The sequence below is a fragment of the Gossypium hirsutum genome, chromosome D11 (genome assembly GCF_007990345.1).
Source record: "Gossypium hirsutum isolate 1008001.06 chromosome D11, Gossypium_hirsutum_v2.1, whole genome shotgun sequence".
NCBI lineage: Eukaryota > Viridiplantae > Streptophyta > Magnoliopsida > Malvales > Malvaceae > Gossypium > Gossypium hirsutum.
The window spans coordinates 8,301,639-8,324,480 of record NC_053447.1 but is presented as its reverse complement, the minus strand read 5'-3'; the positions used below and the strand labels follow the sequence as shown (position 1 = coordinate 8,324,480).

The window sequence follows — 22,842 nt, the reverse complement described above, 5'->3', positions numbered from 1 at the left end:
CCAGAGAAGGAGAATAATATTAATAATCTGATTTGTGGTGAGTTTTCTTTTAAGAATGTGAAGCGTATCACTGTGATATTTTTTATTTTTAAAGAAAGGTTATCATAACGTAAACGTACTTATTAGGTATTCTTTTTAAGCCAAACAAGTGATTTATTAAAATAGAAAATTTGATGTGACAATTACAGCAACATCCGACTTGCTTAGCAGTTTCAATACATCTGTATGGCTTTACTGCTGCAAGTGGAGCATATATTTAGTTTTGGACTTTCTGGTATTTGACAATGACATTACATTTTAATTAAATTCAAATTTGGGGGTTGGGTTGGGTTATATCATTCCCTTTATTCACATATTTTTACCGAGTAGAGATAATAAGTAAATGGAGAATCAACTTTGCTCTAGCATCTAATTATTTAATTACATTCCTTCTCATTACCAAGGATATGAGAATGGAGTAAAATAACAAAGATCCTTTTGACTTTGGCGTATTCATGACATGATCCCCGTTATGAATGGCAGTACAGTCGACACAATTATATTTATTTTTAATTACTTGGAATAAATAGAGGTAGACATCACCATCACAGAACACTCGCAAACAACAGTCGGGTCCCTTCCGTCGTACCACTTCATGGAACTACGTTTGTTAATACTCGTATTTAACACTGGAAAGTACAATACATAGCTACAAACATTACATGCAAATGTATATATAATTACGTACAACAAATATTTGTCTCATAATCCGTACACACCCTTAAAGAGGAGAGTTTATTCAAAACCCATACAAACTCCTACCATATGCCATGATGGAAGAGCATAATCCTCGTGGTTATGTCTCATTTCAACGCACTGCACCAGAGAACAGCGAATCTCAAAATTTATAGTAAGAGTAATACTAGATGTTACACGAACTAGAATACAACTGTCGGATATGGGTATCCTCGAATTAGAAAAAAAATAATCCATAAATTTAAAGAGTTATAACCCAGTCATGTCTGAATATACAAGTAAGAATCAGAACAGAACAAGGCAGCACAAGAAAAATGAAATGGGTTGGAAAATCACAATTACAGGAGCAAAGGTGTAAATCATTTTGGTGAAGTTGAAGAATGGTAGGTATTGAGCTTCTGAATCATGTTTAGACCAAATAGAGTTCGAAAATGCAGTAAAAGACATTGTAGTCAATCCCACATAGTTTGAAAGATTTTAGTTGAGCTTAGTAGGGATATACGAGAAGTATATTAGCAAACCATATAAACGATGCTATTTTACTTCCCTACATGCTCTGAGCCGACATGCAACAATTTTCAGAACATAGAACTGCAATACTCGAATACTAAATGTTTCATACCATAGAATTGAAGAAAATTAGGGAAACTTACTTGTATAAATAGGCAGCGATTCCAAGAATTATACATAAGAGGATGATATCAATGCAGAAGTTGCGACTTGACCTCAGCTAAACAATATTAAAATACATATTAATAGAAATTAAGATATAGAAAGCAGCTTTCATCCAAAAAAGTCAATATAATTACCTTGTGTACAGTATCCTTAAGTCTCACATTCGTGCTTTTCAAATCAGAGGTTGCCCTGTCTACCTGGAAGATTACCAAAAAGAGTGTCGAGATTGAACTTCTAAGCTGCAGAAACTTTCAGATGGAAAAGGACGATGTTCCAAACTTACCTTTTTACCTCCCGATGACCAAACATTAATAACTAGTTCCTAAATTTCGAATATTTATAAAAAAAGAAGGGTCTTTCTGATGTAAATTGCCATGCTTTACAGTTCGTCTCAAAATATATGATTAACTATTAAACGGTTCATATCTGAATTTAATATTTCCTAGAATGCTATGAGCAGACTAATAGAACTCTCCATGTGCATGACAAGCAAAGAAGGATAACTAAAATAGAGAATCACCTTGTCATCTATTTCATCCATTAGTGGCACTTGTCTGTCCAATTCCTGTCATAAGGCAAGATGGTAATTAAAGGACTTGAATAACTAAGGCACTGTTTAATATGATTTATACACAAGGAAAACCGCAATATTGTGCAAACTAACCTCATTCATATCATGAGCCATATCCTTCAAGGTGTCTAAACCTTCAGCTATAACCTCCAAACCTTGATCCTACACAAAAAAACCTAATGGTCTTGAATATTATTAAATTCAGGTAGAAAAGAAGATGAATTTACTATAATCCTCCAAAACATTACCACCATGAAAGTTATAAATGTTTAACATAATGGAACAAGAGACGGAGCATTGGAGTAGCAAGCAAGCAAAGTGAAGCGGAAAATCTCATAGCATTGGTAAGGCAAACAATAACGTCAACAACAAGAAAAGGAATTACGACCTGTCTCATTCTGCGCATTTCATATTCTTGCCTGAAGCGGTCAGACTCTTCAGTTTGTTGAAAGTACTCACTTGTGAATCTCTCATCTGATTCAATCCAATTCCCAAACATTCACAACGTTTGATTATATTGATATCTTGAAAATAAAATATTCCAACAAATAAGTTACTATTACCTGAAGATGAATCAAATTTAATGCCGGTGGAGGAAGTTGAAGTTGCCCAACCACCAGTACTTTGCTTAGTTGCAGTTGATGATCCATCTGGTATTGAATCAACCCTATCTTTCAGTGAATAAACCAAATCGTTTCGAGCTTCAAGCTCTTCTTTCGAAATCCCCTTCACCTATAACCCCCACAAATTAATACTACCGGTTAACAAATTCTTAGTCTAATTACTATTAAGGTAAACCAATTAGAAACTTTGACAACTAATCAAGCAAAAGAGAGAAACAAACAAAGGAAAAGACCTTTTTGAGAGCGAGTCGTTGTAATTTGGGGAGTTCTTCAAGCAATCGAGCTTTGGTTCTTCGAATTTCCGCATTCATAGCAACCGCTGTAGCCCTATTCTTTTCCGTTGCAGCAGCTTCAGATTTCTACGGGATTTTAAAAATAAAATCATAAAACAAAAGGCAAAAGAAAGTAAGAAATTTTTTGTTTGAAGCAAAAAAAAAAAAGAGTCAGTTAAGAAAAGCCCTAGAGAAGAGGAAAGGAAGTAGATTACACCTGGAGAGCGGCATCGATTTCGGAATCAACGATGCCGTAAAGGCGAGCGAAAGCGTCATCACCGGCGACGTTAACCGCCTTTTGCTTATCGATGTCGTACTTGTCGTACTTCTTGCAAATCGCGTCAACTCTCGTGATCAAGTCTATGACCGTCATCTCCTTTTCCTTTCCCTTTTTTAAAACTATGCAGTTTCTCGCTGTTTTCTCTGGAAGTTCCTTTCCACGGTTTCAAGCGAAGAATCTGTTCCTTCAGTTTCTGTTTTCGGAGTTTTGAACTTGAAGAATAAAGAGAGACAAACGGTGGACGGAGACAGCGAGCGAGAGTCAAAAGCATAATTAAAATACAAAAAAGGAAGAGAGGGAAACGAATGCTGACGTTGGATCCTTGCCAACTGTAACTTATTAATATCTTACGGTTATGAGAGATAGATTGAAATGATCTCAGATGCAGGAGATTGCGTCTCCCCTCATCTTCTTCAAGAGTATATTACCAAAACATGTTCGCTTAAAGACATAAATAAATTTTATTCTATTCCTTTAAAGAAAGAGGCTTTTTCACATCAACAAACGTAAAATAAATAATAAAAACATTCTAATAACATTAAAATTAGATGTTTTCTTAGGACAATCTATTTTTTTTATATTTGAAATTTGGTGTTTATGTTTTTATTTACAATAATTTATTATTTTTAGATTAAAAAACATAATAATTTATTTCACCCTCAATTCTTTTAAATTTTTATTCATTTATTTAATATTTTATTTTTAAAATTTTTAATTTACATTTTTCACGAATCATCAGATGAAAAAATTAATGTTTTCAATTTAGTTGATATGATATACACGTGGATGATATATTAATATTTAAATAATTTTTTAAAATATTTAATTTTTTAAAATTAATTAAATACTGACATGTCATCCATGTGATAATTCACATGTCCTTTTATTAAATTTGTTGGCATAACATATTAATATTAAAAAAACAATACTCATTTAATAGTCTTTTAACAAAAAATGATATTATTAATGGATTTAAATTTAACAGCAACCTTTTAGTCTAATGGTAAGAATACTATGTTGTGAGGCATGAGAGTTTGGATTCAATTCCAAACAACCAATATTTTTAAAAAAATATTAAAAATTCACGTTAATATTATTTAAAATATTTTTATTAACTAATAATATTATAAAAATCAAAACATTAAACATAAAAATATAAACACGAAAACTAAATTTAACTGCAGTTTTATAAGCTATAATCTCAAGAAAAAAGCGGCAAAAGGATGAGTTATTGGTAAAGGGTTGCAAGAAAATAGGATTTAACTCCGTCATTATTGAGTTGGAATTCGTATATTTTATTAAACGAGCTGAGAGTAGTAAGCTCCTGAGTTTAATTGAATTTATTCAATTTTAGATTAAAATCATTAAATAATTCAGAAATTATTTTAAATTAAGCTTGAATGCTAAAATCAGCATTAATTTTACTTTCAGTTAGATTAACAAATTTAATTAAGTAAATTTAACTAAAACTAAATGTGCATTAAGCTTTTTAAGTTTAACTCCACAGCTCAACCTTTTTTATAGTAAAAAGTTAGATTTAATTTATAGATTAAATCGTCAATTGTGTCTTAATTTGATTGATATAAATATTATTGTCAATATGAGAGGACGTGAATTGAGTGCATTACCCTTCTCTTTATGGATTAAAAAGAGATTATAAATAATTTTAAGCATCATATCAAAAAAAATTATAAACTAAACCATGACAAAAAAGTTAGATTATATTTTATCTTTTTATTAAAAAGATTAGTAAAATAGTTAATTTGTATTAGATTAAAGAGTAAATTAATTTTTATATTAAAAATTTTTATCTATTTTTACCGTTAAAAATTAGTACTTATATGTCAGCATGAGATAAATATAACACATCACGTGAAACTGTCTTATTATTTTATTAACTACGCTAATTTTTAACAATAAAAATAGATAAAAAAATTCAATATAAAAGATGAAATTACTTTTTAATTTATTTATTTTCCAATAAAAAATGTAATCTGAGATTTATTACGGGATTATTAAAGTAGTTTTACCTTATTCTTTCTTAAGGACGTCGGTGACGCGTTTCCTACACGTTCCTCTTGCGTGAGCGTGGCCTTGTTTTCATGTTTTCTACATCCTTTGCTTATGTTGACTCGCACTGTAGCAGCAGTCAACAAATAGCCATTTTAAGGATATTTATAAAAAATAATCATCATCATCATAATAATAATTCAACACAGTCGACTGAATTAAGGACTTCAAAACAGTCCGCAAATTAGATCTTTAATACGTTTTTAATCACCCACTAAACCAAAAACTTTTATGCTTTTAATTCCTTTATATATATATTATCTCTTTCTTTATTACTATTAATTTTCTGTTGGCTCCCTTCTTAGAATCACCTCCCAAAATGGCAGAAAATTCGATTCTTTGCTCGGTTTCCAGTTTGATTCTCAGCATTTTCATTCTCTTTTGTTGTTTATTTGGGCATTGTAATTCGGTGGAGCAACTTGGTGGATATGATACCTTTACTATTTCAAGCTTCAAATACCCAGAAACCCAGATCAGACCTTTTGACATGCGTTATATAAGAGGTACGGAGAACTAATTTAATGGTTTTCAATTTGTCATTTCAGGTTATTTTTTTATGATTATTTAATTGTGGACTGCTCTTAAGTAATGAGTGGTGGTCTAAAATTTAAACTTTACCAATTAATGCATGAAATATTTTCATGTGAATGGATCTTTTTTTTTTCTATTAATTAATTTCGATTTCAAGACTAATTTTATTCTTTTTGTCTATTATAATGAGGAAAGCAATTAGAATTTTTCCGAGAGAAAGATTCATCGTTAGTTAACTTTAAAAAAGAAAAAAAGAAAACCCTTAAAGAATTACATTTAACACTGTTTCAGCAGCAGAATAAGGCAAATTAGTTATGGGAGACATCAAGTTTGAAGCTGTTTCTCTCTGTCTTCATAATTATTAGATTGTTTCCTTTTATGGAAAGCTACTTCATTCCTGTTTTCCTGGAAATGAATTTCCCGGAAAACAGGAAGGTTAAAAGAAAATGGTAATTAGATTCGATGTATTTGTGTCTCACTGGGTTTACTATTTGCTTGTTCCAGTTGATTTACCCCCATGGTTCTCTTCAATGTCGATAGCATTGAAGTCGAGTGTCAATCTTGTAAGTATGCTTGTCCAAGTTAATTAGGCTTTTAGTTTATCACATTTTCTTACTATGCTGTTTCTTGAATTTCTCTTGTTTGCTCATACTATTAGTTAAATTTTTTATTGTTTGCTCACCTCTTTTGTTTATACTTGAAAATGCTTGCAGGACATTAAAAGTGCTAAAAAAGTTCCTAAAAGTGTGCTGCCGATGATATGCTTCAGAGATGGCAGCCTCCCATTGCCAGATGTCTCAAGCACTTCATTAGAAGGTATCCAGCTAGCAAATGTCAGATACTATTTCTTTCTTTCAATCACAGAATTCATGAACCAGAATGAATGTTAGTAGTTTTAAGACGTTTTCTCTTGCTGGTGCACTAGTTGCACTATCTAACAGATCTTTTGATGGAATACAAGTACTTCAAAATATGGAGCAGTGCTATCCTGTGCCAAGAAATATGACAATGAAGTTGACGAATGAGCAGGTTTGCCGTCTTTATAACATGTTTTTAGCTGGAAGACATGTCATGCTTTTGGTCTTAAAAAATTCATATTCGCATGTAGTTTGTTTAACTGAATTCTTAGGTGAGTATTACACTATATTACCCATTTGGCATTTTTTAACCCACAATCCGGGGTAAATTTTTTTAGCCCACAGCATCCTTTTTATTTTCTTTTATGTTCTATTAGAAACTCAACTATTGGCACTATAACTTGAAAATCTGTTCAGATATCTGCCAGGGTTTTGTATTTTGGTCTTTTCAATGGTGTTGGGCCTACAAGAACACAGTCAAAGATGGTAAATTACTAGCTCTACTATTTTGCACCTTGTTCTCCACTTGCATTTAGGCTTGTGGATATCTGCTGGATATCAAATCCTTGTTTAAAGAATGCTTGCTTTTGTTCCTATTCATCTCATTGTTGTTCTTCACTACTGCTATGTGTTGCAGATTGTTAGGAACCGTGCTTACTCCTTTACAGCTAATATTAGCGTGGAAGGATGTACAACCTCAACAATGCAAGGACAGTACTGCAACCAAACTATTGATCTGCTTTCTTGTGCTCGATCTGGTAATAGTTCAGGAAATGGTTCAGTATCTGGGTTCTTCAATCAAAGCATGGTTTTGTGCAGGAACAATTTTGAGACCTCCTGCCATGGGGATGGAGAAATGAAAATATACTCCTTAGAGATACTACGGATAACTGAATCCTTAACAATTTCTGTACAAAATCTAAGGTTAAGACCTCTGGACAGCATAGGGAATAGTAGCAGAATTTATTTAATGTGCTTTGCTCGTTATGGTGCAATGCCATTGGCTACTCTGCATGATTATTCTGGTGACTTAAACCAATCCCCTTTGGTCATTCGCTTCCCAAAGGTTGGCCAGTGGTATATTTCTATTCTAGCCCTTCATCTTGCAAAGGAAATTGGTGGGGCCCTGAGTAATGTTTCAAAAGTTTGCTATTCCTTGGAAGTGCAAGAACTTGAATGTCCTTTGGGAAAGGCTGGGCCAAACTGTTCGTCTGAAAGATACATGCTTCAGGTGGTCATTGTCAACATACATGTTACATTTGTTTTCTGTATCGCTTACAACTTCATAAATTTCATCAATCCATTTTTATTTTAACATTATGCTTGGTGCATGTCAGTAAGTTTTAGTTTTAAAATTTGATGCTATTAGTAAATTATTTGCCTATTTGAAATTCAATGCCTTAAATAATATTTACACCTCCACATTTGCGAGGATAAAGCAGATATCAGGTGTAGGAGAAAGCGATTACTTGCTTGTTAGTTGTGACTTAGAAACAGGCTTTTATAATTAAGGATGAGAAGATGACAGTGTGAACTTTATTTGTGGGTGACTGGACACCATGTCTTGAGCATCTTCTCCAGAGGACTGAGGGTGAAATTTCCTTAAACCTGAAGAGATTCATGTTAAAAGATGTAATCGTTTTGTAGCAAAATAGGGCCAAATTTCAGTTTGGAAGATTTGGCTTCAAAGTGTTCACTTCCACTTTTTTATTTTTCTTTAGTTTTAGTTCTTTTTTAAGTAGATTTGTGAACAACTTTATTCCCGTACTCCCTTTTCTTTCTGTTGATGCTTGAAGAAACTCATTCGCAGGAGTAATTTATTGATGAGCTGAGAATGGTTGTCTGCAGACGGTTCTCAGGAAATATTCGACCCCTTTTGAATCCTATTATTTGCCAGATGGTGGGGATGTGATATCAGATGCTCTTAATTTTCATCTTGAGCCCCTTTTAAGCAACTACTCAGTTGGAGGACTGGACACCTGGACTTATTTTCTTCTGGATGTTCCTCGAGGTGCAGCTGGTGGAAATCTCCATGTCCGGCTAATGTCAGATAGAAAGATGAATTATGAAATATATGCTAGAAATGGTGGATTGCCATCACTTATTAACTGGGACTATTATTATGTAAACAAGACAAGCAGCAGTGGTGACTCCGTGTTTTTTGTATTGTACAATTCAAGTGATGAAAAGGTCGATTTTTACATCTTATATGTTAAGGAAGGAATCTGGAATATTGCACTAAGGCATCTAAACAGCACTGGTGACATTTCCGATGGCCAGACTACTATGTCTATTTCACTTGAAAGATGCCCTAAAAGATGCTCCTATCATGGTTCTTGTAAATCTGCTCTTGATACAAGTGGATTAACTTTGTACAGGTATTATATTTTTCAGCCATTCTTTTCTTTTCTATAACATTTTTTCTTCTGATTTCCCATTTTTATAATAATTTTATTTGTTATAGCTAAGCATATAGGATTGGATGAAGGCCTAAAATGCATTTTTTGCCTTGTCATTGTACTATTTCCTGTTTCTCAGCTTTTGTGCCTGTGATCGGAACCATGGAGGTTTTGACTGTAGCATTGAGATTGTATCCCATCAAGGTAAATTCCTTTCAGGAGTTGAATGCAAAAATATGGATGCCATTCCTGCCACTTGTTTTCATCAACAATAATTGTTTATGGTTCCAAAGTAGCCATTTCTTCCTTCCTTTTAGGCTAGCCTTCAGGTTTATTAGCATTTGAAATAAATTCCAGGACTTGGTATTATTATAATGCTACAAAACAAATTTAGCCTCTCGTCTGCTTGGAAACTGATGCAGGACACATATGGCAATCGATTGCACTAATCGCATCTAATGCTGTAGCTGTGTTTCCTGCTTTTTGGGCTCTCCGGCAGAAGGTAAATCTCCATTTATTTCGTGGACTCACTTGCAAATGTTTCTGATTTCTGATGGCAAAGAGTGCCAACCTTTTGTGATGAAACATTAGAGGTTTCTTGAAATTTCCAGCCATGTCAATGACATACCTAACCATCATTCTTTGATATCTGTATTTTGTCAAAGACTAAATTACCTGTTTATATGCAGGCATTCGCAGAATGGGTGGTCTACACAGTGAGTGGAATTTCAAGCGGATTATATCATGCATGTGATGTGGGTACCTGGTGTGTATTGTCCTTTGGTGTTTTACAGGTACTTGTTGATACGATTTCCTAAGAATGATTCATTATTTGTCATGAAAAACTTGTAAAGATCATGGTTGAAATACATTTGGAAAACATGAATCCAACTTGCATAAAAGATCACTATCCTATTTATAGTTACTGGTTTGAACTAATATTGACTGGTAACTTCGGAAATGTTTCAGTTTATGGACTTTTGGCTCTCTTTCATGGCTGTAGTGAGCACTTTTATATACCTCACAACAATTGATGAAGTCTTTAAAAGGGCAATCCACACAGCTGTGGCTATCCTTACTGCCTTGATGGCCATAACTAAGGCAACCAGGTATATGGATCTGGTGACATTTGTGTTAATTCCAATATATGACCCAGTTCTAGCAGCAATGGAAGGTATTTGACTAAGCTAAGCTGTGCAGGTCATCCAATATTATCCTTGTGATGGGAATCGGAGCATTTGGTCTTCTTCTTGGGTGGTTGATAGAGTTCTCTACCAAGTATCGGTCACTTTCCTGTTCAATGGGTTTATGTTTGAACAGACTTGAAAGGTGGGTTTCTTTTTTGTACCATCATGAAGTACTATGCATAAACTGCATGAAATTAAAGTCGAGAGAGTAAAATGCATACTCAGGGTTCTGTACGGTAGCACATAAACTGCCTTTAGTTATTAGTAAACAGTACGTAGTACTGTGAGAATAGGATATTTTTTTCTTTTTTCATTTTAAATTGTGCTAACTATCGCTTGAGTTGGTCAAGGGACTCCATTACCATTATTGTGATTTAGCATCTAAGTTCAGGATAGTATTCTTAAATACACAGGAAGCCATGCTTTGTCATTAGAGAAACATGATCCTATAGCTGTATTAACATTATAGAAGCACTACTTGGTAGATAGACCATGGACTAACAAAACCCGAATATAATGCATTGCATTTACAAGATGAATTGTTAAACTGTAGATGGCCGAGCAGAGAATGGCTGCAGAATCTTGTAAACACTGTAATGAAACGATTTAGATGGGGATTTGTGCTTGCTGGTTTTATTGCACTAGCCATGGCAGCGATAAGCTGGAATCTTGAAAGCAGTCAAAGTTACTGGATTTGGCACAGGTTAGTTGTCTCCCTTCTTTTTGGTATATAAAATTGCTTAGATCTCTCTCACTCTCTCCCATGTTTGACTGTTTCCATGCAGTGTTTGGCATGTTGCCATATATTCATCTTCTTTCTTCTTCCTCTGTTCAAAAGTAATAACCATAAATAGTGGGAACAGAACACCCACCGACGCAAACTATCAGTTGACTCAGCAGGATTCTCTCTCTCAAGGTGCATAGGAAGAAGGAAGATTTTTCAGAGAATTGAACTTCACATAAGGAAACAAGTTACCATCAAAACATGCAGGAAAAAAGTTTCATCTGGCAATATAGTAATTTGTAGACCCAAAATAATATTCGACCTCTTCAATATCTTTCCCTTTTTTTGGTAAATTGGCCTATTTACCACCTTTTTCCAGGATTATCTTCTCCTGTGTATATAATGTATACACCAATAGGTCGGGTAAAGAACTGAAGCAGCTTAGCAATGTGACCCAAAATCTTTTAGCCTTTGGGGAAAGCAAAGTGTGAGCAATAGATGCAGGTTTTTCTATCTTGCAACTGTAAAAAGTATTTGGATTTTTTTTTCAATATTTTTCATAATTAATTTTTATTTATCGATATGATAAAGTGCTTTAGATTTATCAATATTTTGTGTCCACGTGAGCTCAAACACGAATAAGGGATGTATATATGTTCCCAATATATAAAAAAGAATTAAAAAAATTTAAGGGTACACATTATAGTGTATATACACACTTTTACACAAAGCCGAACCTCAAGATGCAATAACGTTGCAGTTACCTTGAAGATTTAGCTTTAAAAACACTGGTACAAACAATACAGAGGACGATTTGTACTAGGTTTGCATGTAAATCATACCTTTGTTTATTGCTCTTTAACTGAAGCACTCCTTTGAGAGTTTGATGAAAGAGAGCGAAAGTCTAAAGCTGATTGTTCTCTAAAATCCTTACGGATGCTCCATAAGACCTCCCCACACCTCCTCATACTAGGCCGACTCTGCCTACGGGGAGCCAGGCATTGCAAGGCTAGTTCAAGAATCTTTTCGAGGGCTAAGTTAATCCCAGCAGTCAGTTCTAGCCTAGGGTCCAAAGTTGATATGGCATCACCGTCTGTAAACTTTTTCATTGCCTGGAATTACAAAAAAAAAATGCATCAGTAACTTCATTCATGAAAAGGATGATTGAAGATATCAAGAGAGAAGGGAAAGGGTTTCAATGCACACCCATTTTGGTGTTATCCGCTCCTTGATTTCCCGTTTTGGTTCAATGGGGCGCCTGCCTGTGACTAGTTCAACTAATAATACTCCAAATGAATAAACATCACTCTTTTCTGTAAGTTGATAGGTTCTTAGGTATTCTGGGTCCAGGTAGCCAGCAGTGCCTTTTACCTGGGTTGACACATGGGTTGCACCAGAGTCCGTATCTGCGGCCAGCCTGGCGAAGCCAAAGTCAGTGACCTTGGCTCGGAGCTTTTCGGTAAGGAGAATGTTGGAAGACTTTATATCTCTGTGAATAATTGGGTGATCTACATAGAATTCAATTCATGATCTAATTATTTCATCAAAGAAGATCAAAGCTCTTGTTTTTGAAACCCCAGAAATAAAAAAAGCAAACCTGTATACATATGAAGATAGGTGATTGCATGGGCCACATCAATGGCTATATCAAGCCTCGAAGCAAAGTCAAGTTCTTTTCCATTAACACCTGCAGCAAATTTTTTCTCATAATTTGATTATTTGAAGTCTGGAAATTCCAGAATAAAGAGGAAGAAGAAACAACAAGAACTCACCATCCAAGTGTTCCCTTAGAGTTCCATTGGGGACATACTCGACAACCACAACTCTTTCATCTCCATGCTCTAAGTACCCATAAAACCTAACCAAATTCAAATGTTCCACTTGTGCCAGTGTTGTTACTTCACTTTGGAATTCCACACCCAAATGCTTATCATATACACTCTACAAAACAATCAAAATGTTGATCCATTTCTTAGTTAAACTTGAACCCATAAATTTTAATCAAAGATAAGTAACCTCATCGTTCCAAATCCAAACCTTTTTAGCTCGTTTGATAGCGACCAAAGTTCCACCATCAAGTTTTCCCTTATAAACTGTTCCGAATCCACCCTGCCCGATCTTGAAAGCAGGTGAGAAGTTCCTTGTGGCCTTAAAAATTTCCTCAATCGTGAATTTCATGCTCCCAGGCGCTCTCTCCTTCGTTGAATTGGAATAAATCCCTCGATTCTGACCCCTCATTCTTGACGTTTCCGACGCAGCTACAAGTTAAACAACTAAAACTTTATGCAATAGTTTAAACTCATCCAATTCCATTTTTGTTACTTGATTATTGGAAAGTTGACCGACAATGTGGGTTTCACTATGAATAAAATCTTGATTAACTTCTCTGAACTTAAACTTATGACTAGTTCAAAGTAACTATACATACTTTCTAAAATCGATCAAATAAAAAATTTTGGGCTCTTCTTTAAATTCTTTTAATACGAAGCTCTACCTTTAACAAGTAATTGGTAGCAGAGCCTGAGAGCAGGGAGGTTGTTTGGTTGAGGAGAAAATGTCAAAGCAGAAAAAAACATCAGTAAGGGGGGTTTTTTTTTTTAACACTGAAGACTTTCAGATAACACGTAAAAACTGGATTTTTATCGTTTTCTAAGATCTGAGGATCTAACTTGGCAAAAGTTTTGTAGGGAAGTTAACGACTTGCTTAAATCCGGAAAATTAAAAAATATCTACCACGTCATCATCGTTTAAACTAAAACGAGAAACAGGCATACCAGAAGGAGCTCCAAACTCATTGGATACTTTTAAATTATTGCTGTCGTCTGTCTCGGGAGGTGTAAAACACGCGACAAAAGCTCCAGCGATGGACCGGACCGCAACCTTTACTGGATTCCGCCCTGAACGAGAGGCAGTTGATGCAGTGTAGGAAGAAAAGCTAGGAGAGTAAGCGGATCGGTCCGGTGTTGACCTTATGCCGGAACTAGGGTTCCGGCTTCTCGAACTGCTTGTGGAGCTGGTCATCACGAGAGAGAGAGAGGGAAAGGAAAATGATTTGTGTACGGATAGTAGCGGGGAAGATAGTATTAAAGAGACGACTTTTGAATTAATTACTTTATAAAAGCGAATGAGGCTAACATGCGCCTTTTAGGTTCAACTCATTAAAAGCGAAGTTTGTTGGCAACATTAAAACCATTACCCCGCCGTTTCGATAAAACAAAAACAAGATCTTTCTTTCTTACTTGGTAGCTGGATGAACGCGTCTTCTCTTCACTTGTTTGTTTGCTGCTTTTTTGTTTTTTTATAACATTTGAAAAAATTAATCAAAGTTTATGAGATTATAGTAATTATCACAACTCTCCTATGATAAACTACTGTCAATCCCTGAATCTAAAATATTAAAAATAAAAATATATTACGGACAAAATCATGTTTAAATATAGTATTTTCGTTTTGTATTCAAAATGATCCAACTTATATTAAAAGATAAATAATTTAATTTACGTGATAATTTTAAAGACCATTCTCGGATTTTGTGATTGACTAATATCGTGTGTTCATATAACGGTCCCCTTTGTGGAAGAGTATTTTCTATGGTCATAGTCAAAGGCCAAATAAAACAAAGAAAGGGAACGGCCAAAAAGGGGAACTTGCCTCTAACCTAACCTACTCTTGATTTGATCAATTCAAATGTCTGAATCAAATTAACTACAAATCAAGTTTAAGGGTAGGTTTCAACAGGGATGCTTTCTTGCAAGCTACTACTACCTGAAAACAGCAACGTCTGAACAAAAATGGGGCTGCTACTTGACAAGTTAGCTCAAACTCCCCCCACTACTTAAAACCCGGATTAACATTGATGGATCCACTTCATGTCTGCAGATATAAGACAACATATAACACAAGCAACATCAAGAACAACCATTCTCATCCAACTGTGGACTGGTTCAAACGGGTTTTGTAAATCCGGAAAGAGGATCTTGATGTCCGAGACTAGATTGTAATAGCAATGGAATCAGGCATTTACGAAACTGGCCTCAGATCTTCCCGGTTCTTTTAAGCTCAACAGATTGATCTCACCAGATGTCCTCTAATGCTCCACCCTTACACTTCATTTTCTGGATGGAGACCGTAAAGCTCTTCAGGCACCCCTCTAGCCATTTATACGCCACACTTTTACCATGTGATTTAAATATATATATTTATTATTAAATTAAAAAACCAACAACCACAACAGTCTAGAACTGATATGATAAATTCGATAATATAGTTTCCATACCCATTTGCAAGCAGCAATGCTTCCTCATTCATCAACATACAACGTAGAAGAGGAAAGTGTTCTTCCTAGATTCCACTAGGAGTAATTGCATTTGCCCTTAGACTAGAAGTCAATCAACTATCAAGTGCAGTGAGAATAAAAATTATGTGGGTTTAAACCAATGATTTGTGGTATAGATGGAGAGAAAATTGACAAAGTTCTATAGTTACTTCAAAGTTGCCAGACTTTCAAGCAAGCCTTCCAATCAGCTTAGAGGACACTTAAATAGACTAGTATTAGACCTATTGTTATTACTAAAACATTTAAAAGAAGTTAAAGAGATGTATTCATTCAATTCCATCATCATAAAAAAGCTATTGACATCTACCAATCAGCATAAAATTGTTCATCAATTGGATAGAAAAATGCTATATAAAATGCATTTCAAGATAGATTATTCGAAATCATACCATAGTAAGAGTTTTACTCATTACCCAAAGACTTACCTCAGGGTTAATGGGGCATGCAGATTCAGTTAGAGCACGCAAATCCTTACTAAAAACAACAAGAGAATTATTTAAAGAGCACAGTCATAATATTGCTGAAGCACATGTCCTCACCAGCTGATGTGTTATATTCATGCTTCATTGGAACAGGTGATATTGGTTACATGTCCAAAGTTTCAGGTAAGATTATCACTTGAGACAAACACATTAACATGAGCAGCAAGTTACACCCAGCTACAACCAGGAATTTTGTAATCACAACAGTCTGTCATCATTTTCCTAACACGTTCCACATCTAACCATCTTCCTTTAGAGGCATATATGTTAGAGATAAGAGTATAATTTACAGGTTTGTTAGGCTCCAAGACAACAAGCTTTTCTGCGGCCCACTTGGCCAATGTTATGTTGCTATGGATGCTACATGCCCCAATGAATGCTCCCAAGGTGTCTGGTGTACATGCAACGGGATGAGATGTTATAAAACTAAAAGCCTCATTGAGAAGGCCAGCTCGACCAAGCAGATCAACGAGGCAAGTATAGTGCTTTGAATCTGGAATAATTTGATAGTCATTCATCATTATATTGAAATAATGAAGCCCCTCATTTACTAGCCCCCCATGGCTACATGCGGAAAGAATAGCAAGAAAGGCAATTTGATCTGGCTTTACACCAGCAACTAACATTTTCTCAAAAGCTATAACACTTCTTTTTGAATGACCAAGGAACGAATAAGCACCTATAATCGATGTCCAAGTAACAAGATCAGGTTCTGAAACTGAAACAAAATATTGTAATGCACCATCAATGTTACCACACTTGGAGTACGCATGTATTAAAGCATTTGTAACAGATAAAAAGGACTCAAACCCATTTTTAATCACATAAGTGTGGACTTGCAACAGTTCAGCAGAGCCGGATGAAACACCACAAGATTGAAATATGCTAGCCATAGTTAATTCATCTGGACAGAAATTTTGTAACCTCATTTCTCTAAGAAGCTCCATAACCTTCTCCATATCTCCCCTCTGTGCATAACCCACGATCAGAGTGTTCCAAGACACAACATTTCTAGCAGTCATTCCATCAAAGGCTTTTTGAGCATCATACAAATTTCCATTCGTTATGTACATATCAACAAGTGCACTAGCCACAGGAACATCTAAATCAAAACAAAGTTTAATGATGAGACTGTGAACCTGCCTTCCAAGTTCATAAAATCCCCAGATGCAGCAAGATTTAAGCAAAGAACAAAACGTATAACCATCCCCTTTAACACCTTCCTTCTTCATCAAATCGAAAACCTCAAAAGCCTCTTTTGTTAAAGAATTCAAAGCATAACAAGAAACCATCACATTCCACAACACCAAATCTCTACAAAATACTTGATCGAAAACCCACCTCGCTTCTTCAACCAGACCACATTCCCCATATAAATGAACAAGAGCACTGCTCACAAAAGAATCATACAAAAACCCACATTTCACTATAAAGCAATGTAATTCTCTACCAAAAACAACGCCCTTTACCTCAGAGGAAGCATGGAGCAAAGTATTCAAACTTATATGATCAAAACCTACCTTGTTTATCAACATTTTCTTGAAATAAGAAAAACCCAAACAAAGATTCGACTTACAAATCATAGTGTTCCACGTCACCAAGTTTCGAACACGCATTTGATCGAACAATTTCTCCGCGTCGGAAAATTGTTTGCATTTAACGTATAAATTAAGCATCTGAGTTTGCAGAGGCAGTACATTATTGAACCCTAGTTTTATCATGCGTGAATGGAGTTGTTTCCCTTCCTTAAGGAGACCCAATTTGGCTGAGATTTTAAGGGCGTGGGGGTAGAAGCCGGTCGAACCGGGATGCAGCGCCGACACCGTGTTTCTGAGCGTACTCAACGAGAGAGATGGATTGGGTTTCAGCTTCAGCGCGCGTAATTGGGTTGTTTCTCGAGGGAGTGTCGGTGAAGAAGATAACTGTCGTTTGAAATGGACGGTGGAGATCAAAGGAGTACGGCATTTCGAATGCATAGGATCAGAGACTGCGGGGAAGACCGTTATACGAGACCAAAGCCGACATAGAATGGAATGAACGGTAGATTTGGTGATATTTAGACGGTGTGATGGACTTGCAATTTATACAATTTCTCTTTATTTCCTTCGCCATATTTTGCTTTAACTATAATATACTATTAATAATTAATTAATAGTGGGTAATGTGATGCGTTTAATTTCATTTTTATATCATGTTACAGTATTGTTATAATATCGTTATAGCATCTAATCTTATTGTTATCACTGTTTTTATCCACCCTAAATTGATTAAATTTTATGTTTTTTTATAATTTTATAAAAAGATTATTCATACCCTATAACAGATTTTCTTTCTCTAAAAATTACCCTTTGAGGAAAAAATTATATCTAAATATATAAAATAATACAAAGGTTGAAACCCACACCAAATAAACATAAATATCTCAATTTAATTCATCCATTTTTATTTAATTAAAAATTAAAATTATTTTTTAAAACTGTAATTTAAACTCTTATCAAATACTTGTGTAATAAAAAATTCTAATTTTATCATTTTATCAAAATTAATAAAATTATTAAAAAATATAATGCATTTATAATAATTTTTTTTAAATGTACTCATAACCTGTGTTGAAGGTTTAACATTATGTCTCAAAAATATCTTTGGGTCAAAAAGCACTTTTAAACTGAAGTTAAAATTTTTTATTTTAACTTTTTGCTAAAAATACATTTTTTAGTCTTAAAAGTACATTTGAAGTGGTTGGAAGTATTAAAAATATTGGATTATTTAGTTTATGTTAAAAATCTTTATTTTAACAAGTTTTTTGTTTTAAATAATAATTAATTTAGGTTAAGAAGCTTCTGTAAAAAAATTATTTAGTCAAATTAGAAGGTTGAAAATTTATACTTTTCATTAAATTTAGCCAAGTTTTTTCTTTTTCCTTTGTGATCATGAAATTCATTCCAGTATAATAACCCCGGATTTGGCTCTATTTACGTTAGAAAGAAAATCTTTGCGCGGTATTGCCGCCAATGAAATCATTGCACCCAATTAATAAAAATAAATAAATCATGAAAGAGAGCTAAGTGCTGCGCTGACTGTCGAAGAAACTATATAACAACAGACAAAAATTAAAATACAAGAAAAAGTAAAAAGAAGAAGAAAAACCTTAAGTGTTTTTTTCTTTTTCTTTTTCTTTTTTCCCCTCAGAAAGAGATCTCTTCTTCAATTTCTTATAAACGCTTCCAAGTTGGAATTTTTGGCTGGAAATTCTTCGCCTCTTTCTCTCCGCCGCCGCTTCAAAAGGTAAAATTTTCTGTTCTTTTTTTCCCTTAATCGTTTAACTTTATTTTTGTTCATTAAAACTTTTTCCTTTCACTTACATGTCACTTTTCCCCTTGTCTCTTCCATATTTCTCAAATTAGGGTTTATGAAATTGGTATGACTTCCAGTTTTTTTTCGTTATTATATGGATAGTTTCGTCGTTTGTTGGTATTCCAGTTAATTAGTGATTAATCTCGGATTTTTTAATATGAACTGTATTGCGATGTAAGTTTAACTTTAAGGTTTCGGTGTTAGTTTCTGTAGTTATGAGTTGGATTGCCTTCATAGAAGATTTCAAAAGTTTGAAATTTGCAAATTTGAGTTCTTTAGTGTCTGCTTTTGGGGGATTTTCAAGGCTTTTTATATTCCATTTTTGGATAATCAGAGCATGTGGGGCTCTAAGCGGTTGGATCTCATTTTCCAGCTTATTTCATAAAAAGAAATTCCTTTCAAAGGCTAAACTCTTTGGATGACATGGCCACTTGAGTCATGCTCTGTATGCATGTCATCATTTCTTATATTTTGTTTTCCTTCTTTAGTCGTGCATGGTGTGCTAGTGGATACACCTATCATTTTGAGCTGTATGGTTGTAATGTATACACCAGAAGCTGTTAACTTATTATCCCCAGCTAATCGAAGAATTGGTATGTATTGAAATGATGATGTCTCAAGTATTTTACTTCTCAGCATGATCTGCGTATTATATTTGTCAGATAACTTAGTCTACGGCTTTGTTCTTTCTAGAAAGAAAGATAATCACCTTGACAACATATTTATGAGGTTTTATACTGAGCCTCATTATGATCATGGTCTTATTAATGTTTTAGTGTATTTGTATATAATTTGTCTATATATGGGGATGATTTATTTTTTTATATTCCCAATTCTGTTTAGCATGATTAGTAAGGATTTATTTACTTTGTTTGTTCATGCTTCTCAAAGCTTGATTCTATTTTCTCGTATGTTACATGTTTTTTCCTGGCTTGTAAGTTGGTTTTTTCCCTCTCCTTGTGTTTGAAACTATTATATTCTACTTGTCCTTTGATGTCGAATAACAGGGGAAAATGCACCAAACTACCTTTGTATTGAGTGGATAACAAAGATAACTGTGGGATATGGGAGGCTGCTGTTGTTCTTCCCGGAAACCTCATCTGCATGGGACACCTGTATATTATTATGTTAGTAATATGCTCATCTTATGAATATGTCTAATGCCTTTATTATCATATAGGACTTTTTCTTATTTCATACTTAAGAAATGGAGCATGTTTGTTTGGAATATTGGGAGTATTCACTCACAATAACAGGTTGGAAATCGAATGGAAAAGGAGGAAGCAAATGAGAATGAAAAGAATATTTTTAATACCATTAGTTCACTCTTTTTGTAATTGATTATTCCATGAAATTGACATTCTTTTTAATCCATTTTGTTCCTTCTTTCACTTGAACCAGTTGTAGAAACTGTGATCTGCAACTGATTTTTTTATCTGATTAATGTTGGAACTTTTTACTGACCCCAGGGTCTTCTTTAATCATCTGAATAGAGATGTCTGTTTGTATGCATGCTCAGATTTGTGGAAACTGTGTTTATTTTGATTTCCTGCTTCAGCTTGTCTGATTCTTCATTGTATTTTGCTATTTCTTTCTTTCTTTTTAATATTGATGAAGACAAAAAGGGAAAACAAAACTAGAGGTTTGGTATATGAATCCATCGATTGCCCTAAGATGAGAATCTCCTCCAAATACACCGTAAAAAACTTAACGGGAGATTGAGTGTTTATATGTGTGTGAAGGATGAAGCCCTTGTGTTGTTTGTTTTGGCCACTGTGCTAATATAGTAGCTTACCTGGTGATTTCTAATTTCTTTAGGTGGAGATGTCCCTTTAACTGCTACCTTGATGAAAGGGTTCTTGAGAATCCCTGTCTTTTATGTATTATTCTTTGAATTTTAAAATCCCTTTCCACAGTGTCCACCAGCTTTGGAAGAGAATGAGTCTTTAACACCTCATGGTGGATCAGCCTCTGCAATGACTGCTGTTCTGGTTAATTTGGATCTAGAAGTACCTGATACATTTAGGGCACCTCCAGCACCTTTGCCATATGATGTGGTCTTTGGATGTCCACATTCAGCTGATTCAGAATCTTTCAGGGAAACTGTCAGTGGGGGAAGTTTTGAGACCCTGCCTACATTTGAAGATCTTGAGGAGTCAGACTCCAGAACACAGTCTAGTTCTTTGCTTCTTTCGCCAAGAAAACCAGAGGTCACAAACTTAATTGAATCTAAGAAATCAGCAGCAGAGGAAGAGGATGCCTGTCCTATTTGTCTTGACGGTAGGTCTATTCTTATTGCCAGAGGCATTAATTGCTAGTGTAAGCTCTAAAAGCCATGTTTTCTGCAACCTGATCACTTATGTTGAAAACAACCCCAATTCCTTGTTAATTTAATATCTTTAGCAGCTCATAAGTGATGGCTTGTCTATGGTACTTGGGCATGCAGAGTATGACGCAGAGAATCCAAAACTCTTAACAAAATGTGAACATCATTTTCACCTATCTTGCATTTTGGAATGGATGGAAAGAAGTGACACCTGCCCTATATGCGATCAGGTTTTGCCTCTTTCAGATTCCAATCAACTTTGTTGATTACCTGCATAAGATTAGCCTGGTTGTGGTCTTGTAGAGGGATTAATTTGGGACAAGGCTTACAGTCATGCTTGTTGGATGCAATTTACTCTGCCAACAAATGAATTCAAGTTTTGTCTATCTCGTGGATGGTGCAGGAAAAGAAAAGGAAATTATAGTGTAGTATTTTAATAGTAACTCGACAGATCTGCAGTCTTCTAATTCCCTATGTCAAATCCTGCACTTTGCATAACCTTGCAGGTATATGTTTACGACTATGTCTACAAACTAGTGATATGTTGTACTATTTTAATATTACAGGAAATGATATTCGAGCAGACTTTTGATCAGTAACTCTTGATTCAAGATGGGATTTCTTTGTTGTTTGAGAGTAAAGCTTTCCACTCAGGATGCTGCAGATATATATTAGTTTTTGGTTCTGCAGCTGGTCAGACGGTGTTACCTGGAAGATTGAATTTTACCTTTGATATGTAAAAGGTTTCATTTATTTATGCTGTGAATATTTTCATCAATTCTTCAAGTTTGTGACTTATGAGAGCAAAGAATCAAGTTGACAGAGTGTCATAGCGCAACTTGGGATGTTGATGCTCCTCTTCTATATGGTTGAATATTGTGTTAGCTTTTAGATCAGCGGGGGGAAGGATGGTGTAAGCTACGAGGTAATTGAAGTGATCAGAATCGGTTTCTATGGAGCTTTGTTTGCAGAACAGAATGATTCTACTTGTTCATATTTTCTGTCATCTCCTCTTTTTTTGTTTTATTTTGAAATTGAATGCTTTATGCTACCTCTCTTCTGCAATGATATTGTAAATATGTATATGTTTTTCCTATTTAAATGGATTTATGATGGAGGATGTTCAATGTGTTAATAGAAATGTACACCTCACATGAATTTAGAATTTTAGATCAAGCGAGTTCTCTGGTCTTTATTCCTGTACCTGTGTTTTTCCTATTGGGAGCCTGTTTTGCTTGCTACCTTTGTGCCCCCACAATCCTGTAACTCCTTGCTCAAGAAAGAGCCCGATATTATTATTGCAGACAGTGCTGGCAGAATATACCATGCAAGTTATACCTCAAATGTTCTCTCTTTTTCTCCTTGTCTTCCTCTTTTAGATAGAATCAAGTTATACCTCAAGTAGACGCTGAAAAAGGTT

At 34.7% G+C, this 22,842-nt stretch overlaps 5 protein-coding genes across 6 annotated transcripts; 2 read left to right on the top strand and 3 right to left on the bottom strand.

Moving 5' to 3' along the window:
* Positions 1-631: 631 nt before the first annotated feature.
* LOC107922721 (syntaxin-71) lies at positions 632-3,595 on the bottom strand. The gene is made up of 9 exons (XM_016852869.2): positions 3,094-3,595; positions 2,838-2,963; positions 2,545-2,713; positions 2,370-2,455; positions 2,075-2,143; positions 1,931-1,975; positions 1,545-1,607; positions 1,389-1,465; positions 632-855 (listed from the first exon to the last, which is right to left on the bottom strand). The coding sequence occupies exons 1-9, from the start codon at positions 3,247-3,249 to the stop codon at positions 843-845; spliced, it is 804 nt and encodes a 267-aa protein (XP_016708358.2). The 5' UTR covers positions 3,250-3,595; the 3' UTR covers positions 632-842.
* A 1,773-nt stretch (positions 3,596-5,368) lies between these two features.
* Positions 5,369-11,497, top strand: LOC107923911 (uncharacterized). Its single transcript, XM_016854096.2, has 14 exons — positions 5,369-5,729; positions 6,262-6,320; positions 6,471-6,573; positions 6,683-6,786; positions 7,032-7,100; positions 7,252-7,845; positions 8,463-8,992; positions 9,153-9,217; positions 9,436-9,515; positions 9,703-9,807; positions 9,983-10,122; positions 10,214-10,342; positions 10,754-10,903; positions 10,986-11,497. The coding sequence occupies exons 1-14, from the start codon at positions 5,546-5,548 to the stop codon at positions 11,122-11,124; spliced, it is 2,451 nt and encodes an 816-aa protein (XP_016709585.2). The 5' UTR covers positions 5,369-5,545; the 3' UTR covers positions 11,125-11,497.
* On the bottom strand, positions 10,891-14,064 carry LOC121203029 (calmodulin-binding receptor-like cytoplasmic kinase 2). 2 transcript variants are annotated; one of them, XM_041105890.1, is made up of 7 exons: positions 13,699-14,064; positions 12,962-13,182; positions 12,697-12,865; positions 12,522-12,611; positions 12,131-12,432; positions 11,767-12,036; positions 10,891-11,027 (listed from the first exon to the last, which is right to left on the bottom strand). In XM_041105890.1, exons 1-6 carry the CDS (start codon positions 13,943-13,945, stop codon positions 11,773-11,775), a joined length of 1,293 nt encoding a protein of 430 aa, XP_040961824.1. In that variant the 5' UTR covers positions 13,946-14,064; the 3' UTR covers positions 10,891-11,027; positions 11,767-11,772. The 2 variants fall into 2 exon arrangements, with proteins under 2 accessions (XP_040961824.1, XP_040961822.1); XM_041105888.1 differs by lacking the exon at positions 10,891-11,027 and having other exon boundaries at positions 11,571-12,036; positions 13,699-14,063.
* A 153-nt stretch (positions 14,065-14,217) lies between these two features.
* Positions 14,218-17,894, bottom strand: LOC121203469 (pentatricopeptide repeat-containing protein At2g46050, mitochondrial-like). Its single transcript, XM_041105887.1, has 2 exons — positions 17,319-17,894; positions 14,218-16,844 (listed from the first exon to the last, which is right to left on the bottom strand). Exons 1-2 carry the CDS (start codon positions 17,716-17,718, stop codon positions 15,910-15,912), a joined length of 1,335 nt encoding a protein of 444 aa, XP_040961821.1. The 5' UTR covers positions 17,719-17,894; the 3' UTR covers positions 14,218-15,909.
* An 896-nt stretch (positions 17,895-18,790) lies between these two features.
* On the top strand, positions 18,791-22,592 carry LOC107924490 (probable E3 ubiquitin-protein ligase RHB1A). Its single transcript, XM_016854966.2, has 5 exons — positions 18,791-19,027; positions 20,104-20,223; positions 21,013-21,376; positions 21,543-21,652; positions 21,989-22,592. Exons 2-5 carry the CDS (start codon positions 20,161-20,163, stop codon positions 22,019-22,021), a joined length of 570 nt encoding a protein of 189 aa, XP_016710455.2. The 5' UTR covers positions 18,791-19,027; positions 20,104-20,160; the 3' UTR covers positions 22,022-22,592.
* Positions 22,593-22,842: the final 250 nt, after the last annotated feature.

Excerpts from the sequence above, each read along its gene's own strand:
- LOC107923911 (XM_016854096.2), top strand. The coding sequence starts at position 5,546 with ATGGCAGAAAATTCGATTCTTTGCTCGGTTTCCAGTTTGATTCTCAGC. Across the intron at positions 9,516-9,702 it reads TTTGGGCTCTCCGGCAGAAG|GCATTCGCAGAATGGGTGGT; the intron begins GTAAATCTCCAT and ends GTTTATATGCAG. Across the intron at positions 10,123-10,213 it reads GCCATAACTAAGGCAACCAG|GTCATCCAATATTATCCTTG; the intron begins GTATATGGATCT and ends TAAGCTGTGCAG.
- LOC107924490 (XM_016854966.2), top strand. The coding sequence starts at position 20,161 with ATGGGAGGCTGCTGTTGTTCTTCCCGGAAACCTCATCTGCATGGGACA. Across the intron at positions 20,224-21,012 it reads GGACACCTGTATATTATTAT|TGTCCACCAGCTTTGGAAGA; the intron begins GTTAGTAATATG and ends CCCTTTCCACAG. Across the intron at positions 21,653-21,988 it reads CCTGCCCTATATGCGATCAG|GAAATGATATTCGAGCAGAC; the intron begins GTTTTGCCTCTT and ends TTAATATTACAG.
- LOC121203029 (XM_041105890.1), bottom strand. The coding sequence starts at position 13,945 with ATGACCAGCTCCACAAGCAGTTCGAGAAGCCGGAACCCTAGTTCCGGC. Across the intron at positions 13,183-13,698 it reads TGAGTTTGGAGCTCCTTCTG|CTGCGTCGGAAACGTCAAGA; the intron begins GTATGCCTGTTT and ends TTTAACTTGTAG. Across the intron at positions 12,037-12,130 it reads AGCGGATAACACCAAAATGG|GCAATGAAAAAGTTTACAGA; the intron begins GTGTGCATTGAA and ends TTGTAATTCCAG.
- LOC121203469 (XM_041105887.1), bottom strand. The coding sequence starts at position 17,718 with ATGCATTCGAAATGCCGTACTCCTTTGATCTCCACCGTCCATTTCAAA. Across the intron at positions 16,845-17,318 it reads GACGTGGAACACTATGATTT|ATGTTCCTGTGGCTAGTGCA; the intron begins GTAAGTCGAATC and ends GTTTTGATTTAG.
- LOC107922721 (XM_016852869.2), bottom strand. The coding sequence starts at position 3,249 with ATGACGGTCATAGACTTGATCACGAGAGTTGACGCGATTTGCAAGAAG. Across the intron at positions 1,976-2,074 it reads TGGCTCATGATATGAATGAG|GAATTGGACAGACAAGTGCC; the intron begins GTTAGTTTGCAC and ends GCCTTATGACAG. Across the intron at positions 1,608-1,930 it reads TGGATGAAATAGATGACAAG|GTAGACAGGGCAACCTCTGA; the intron begins GTGATTCTCTAT and ends GTAATCTTCCAG.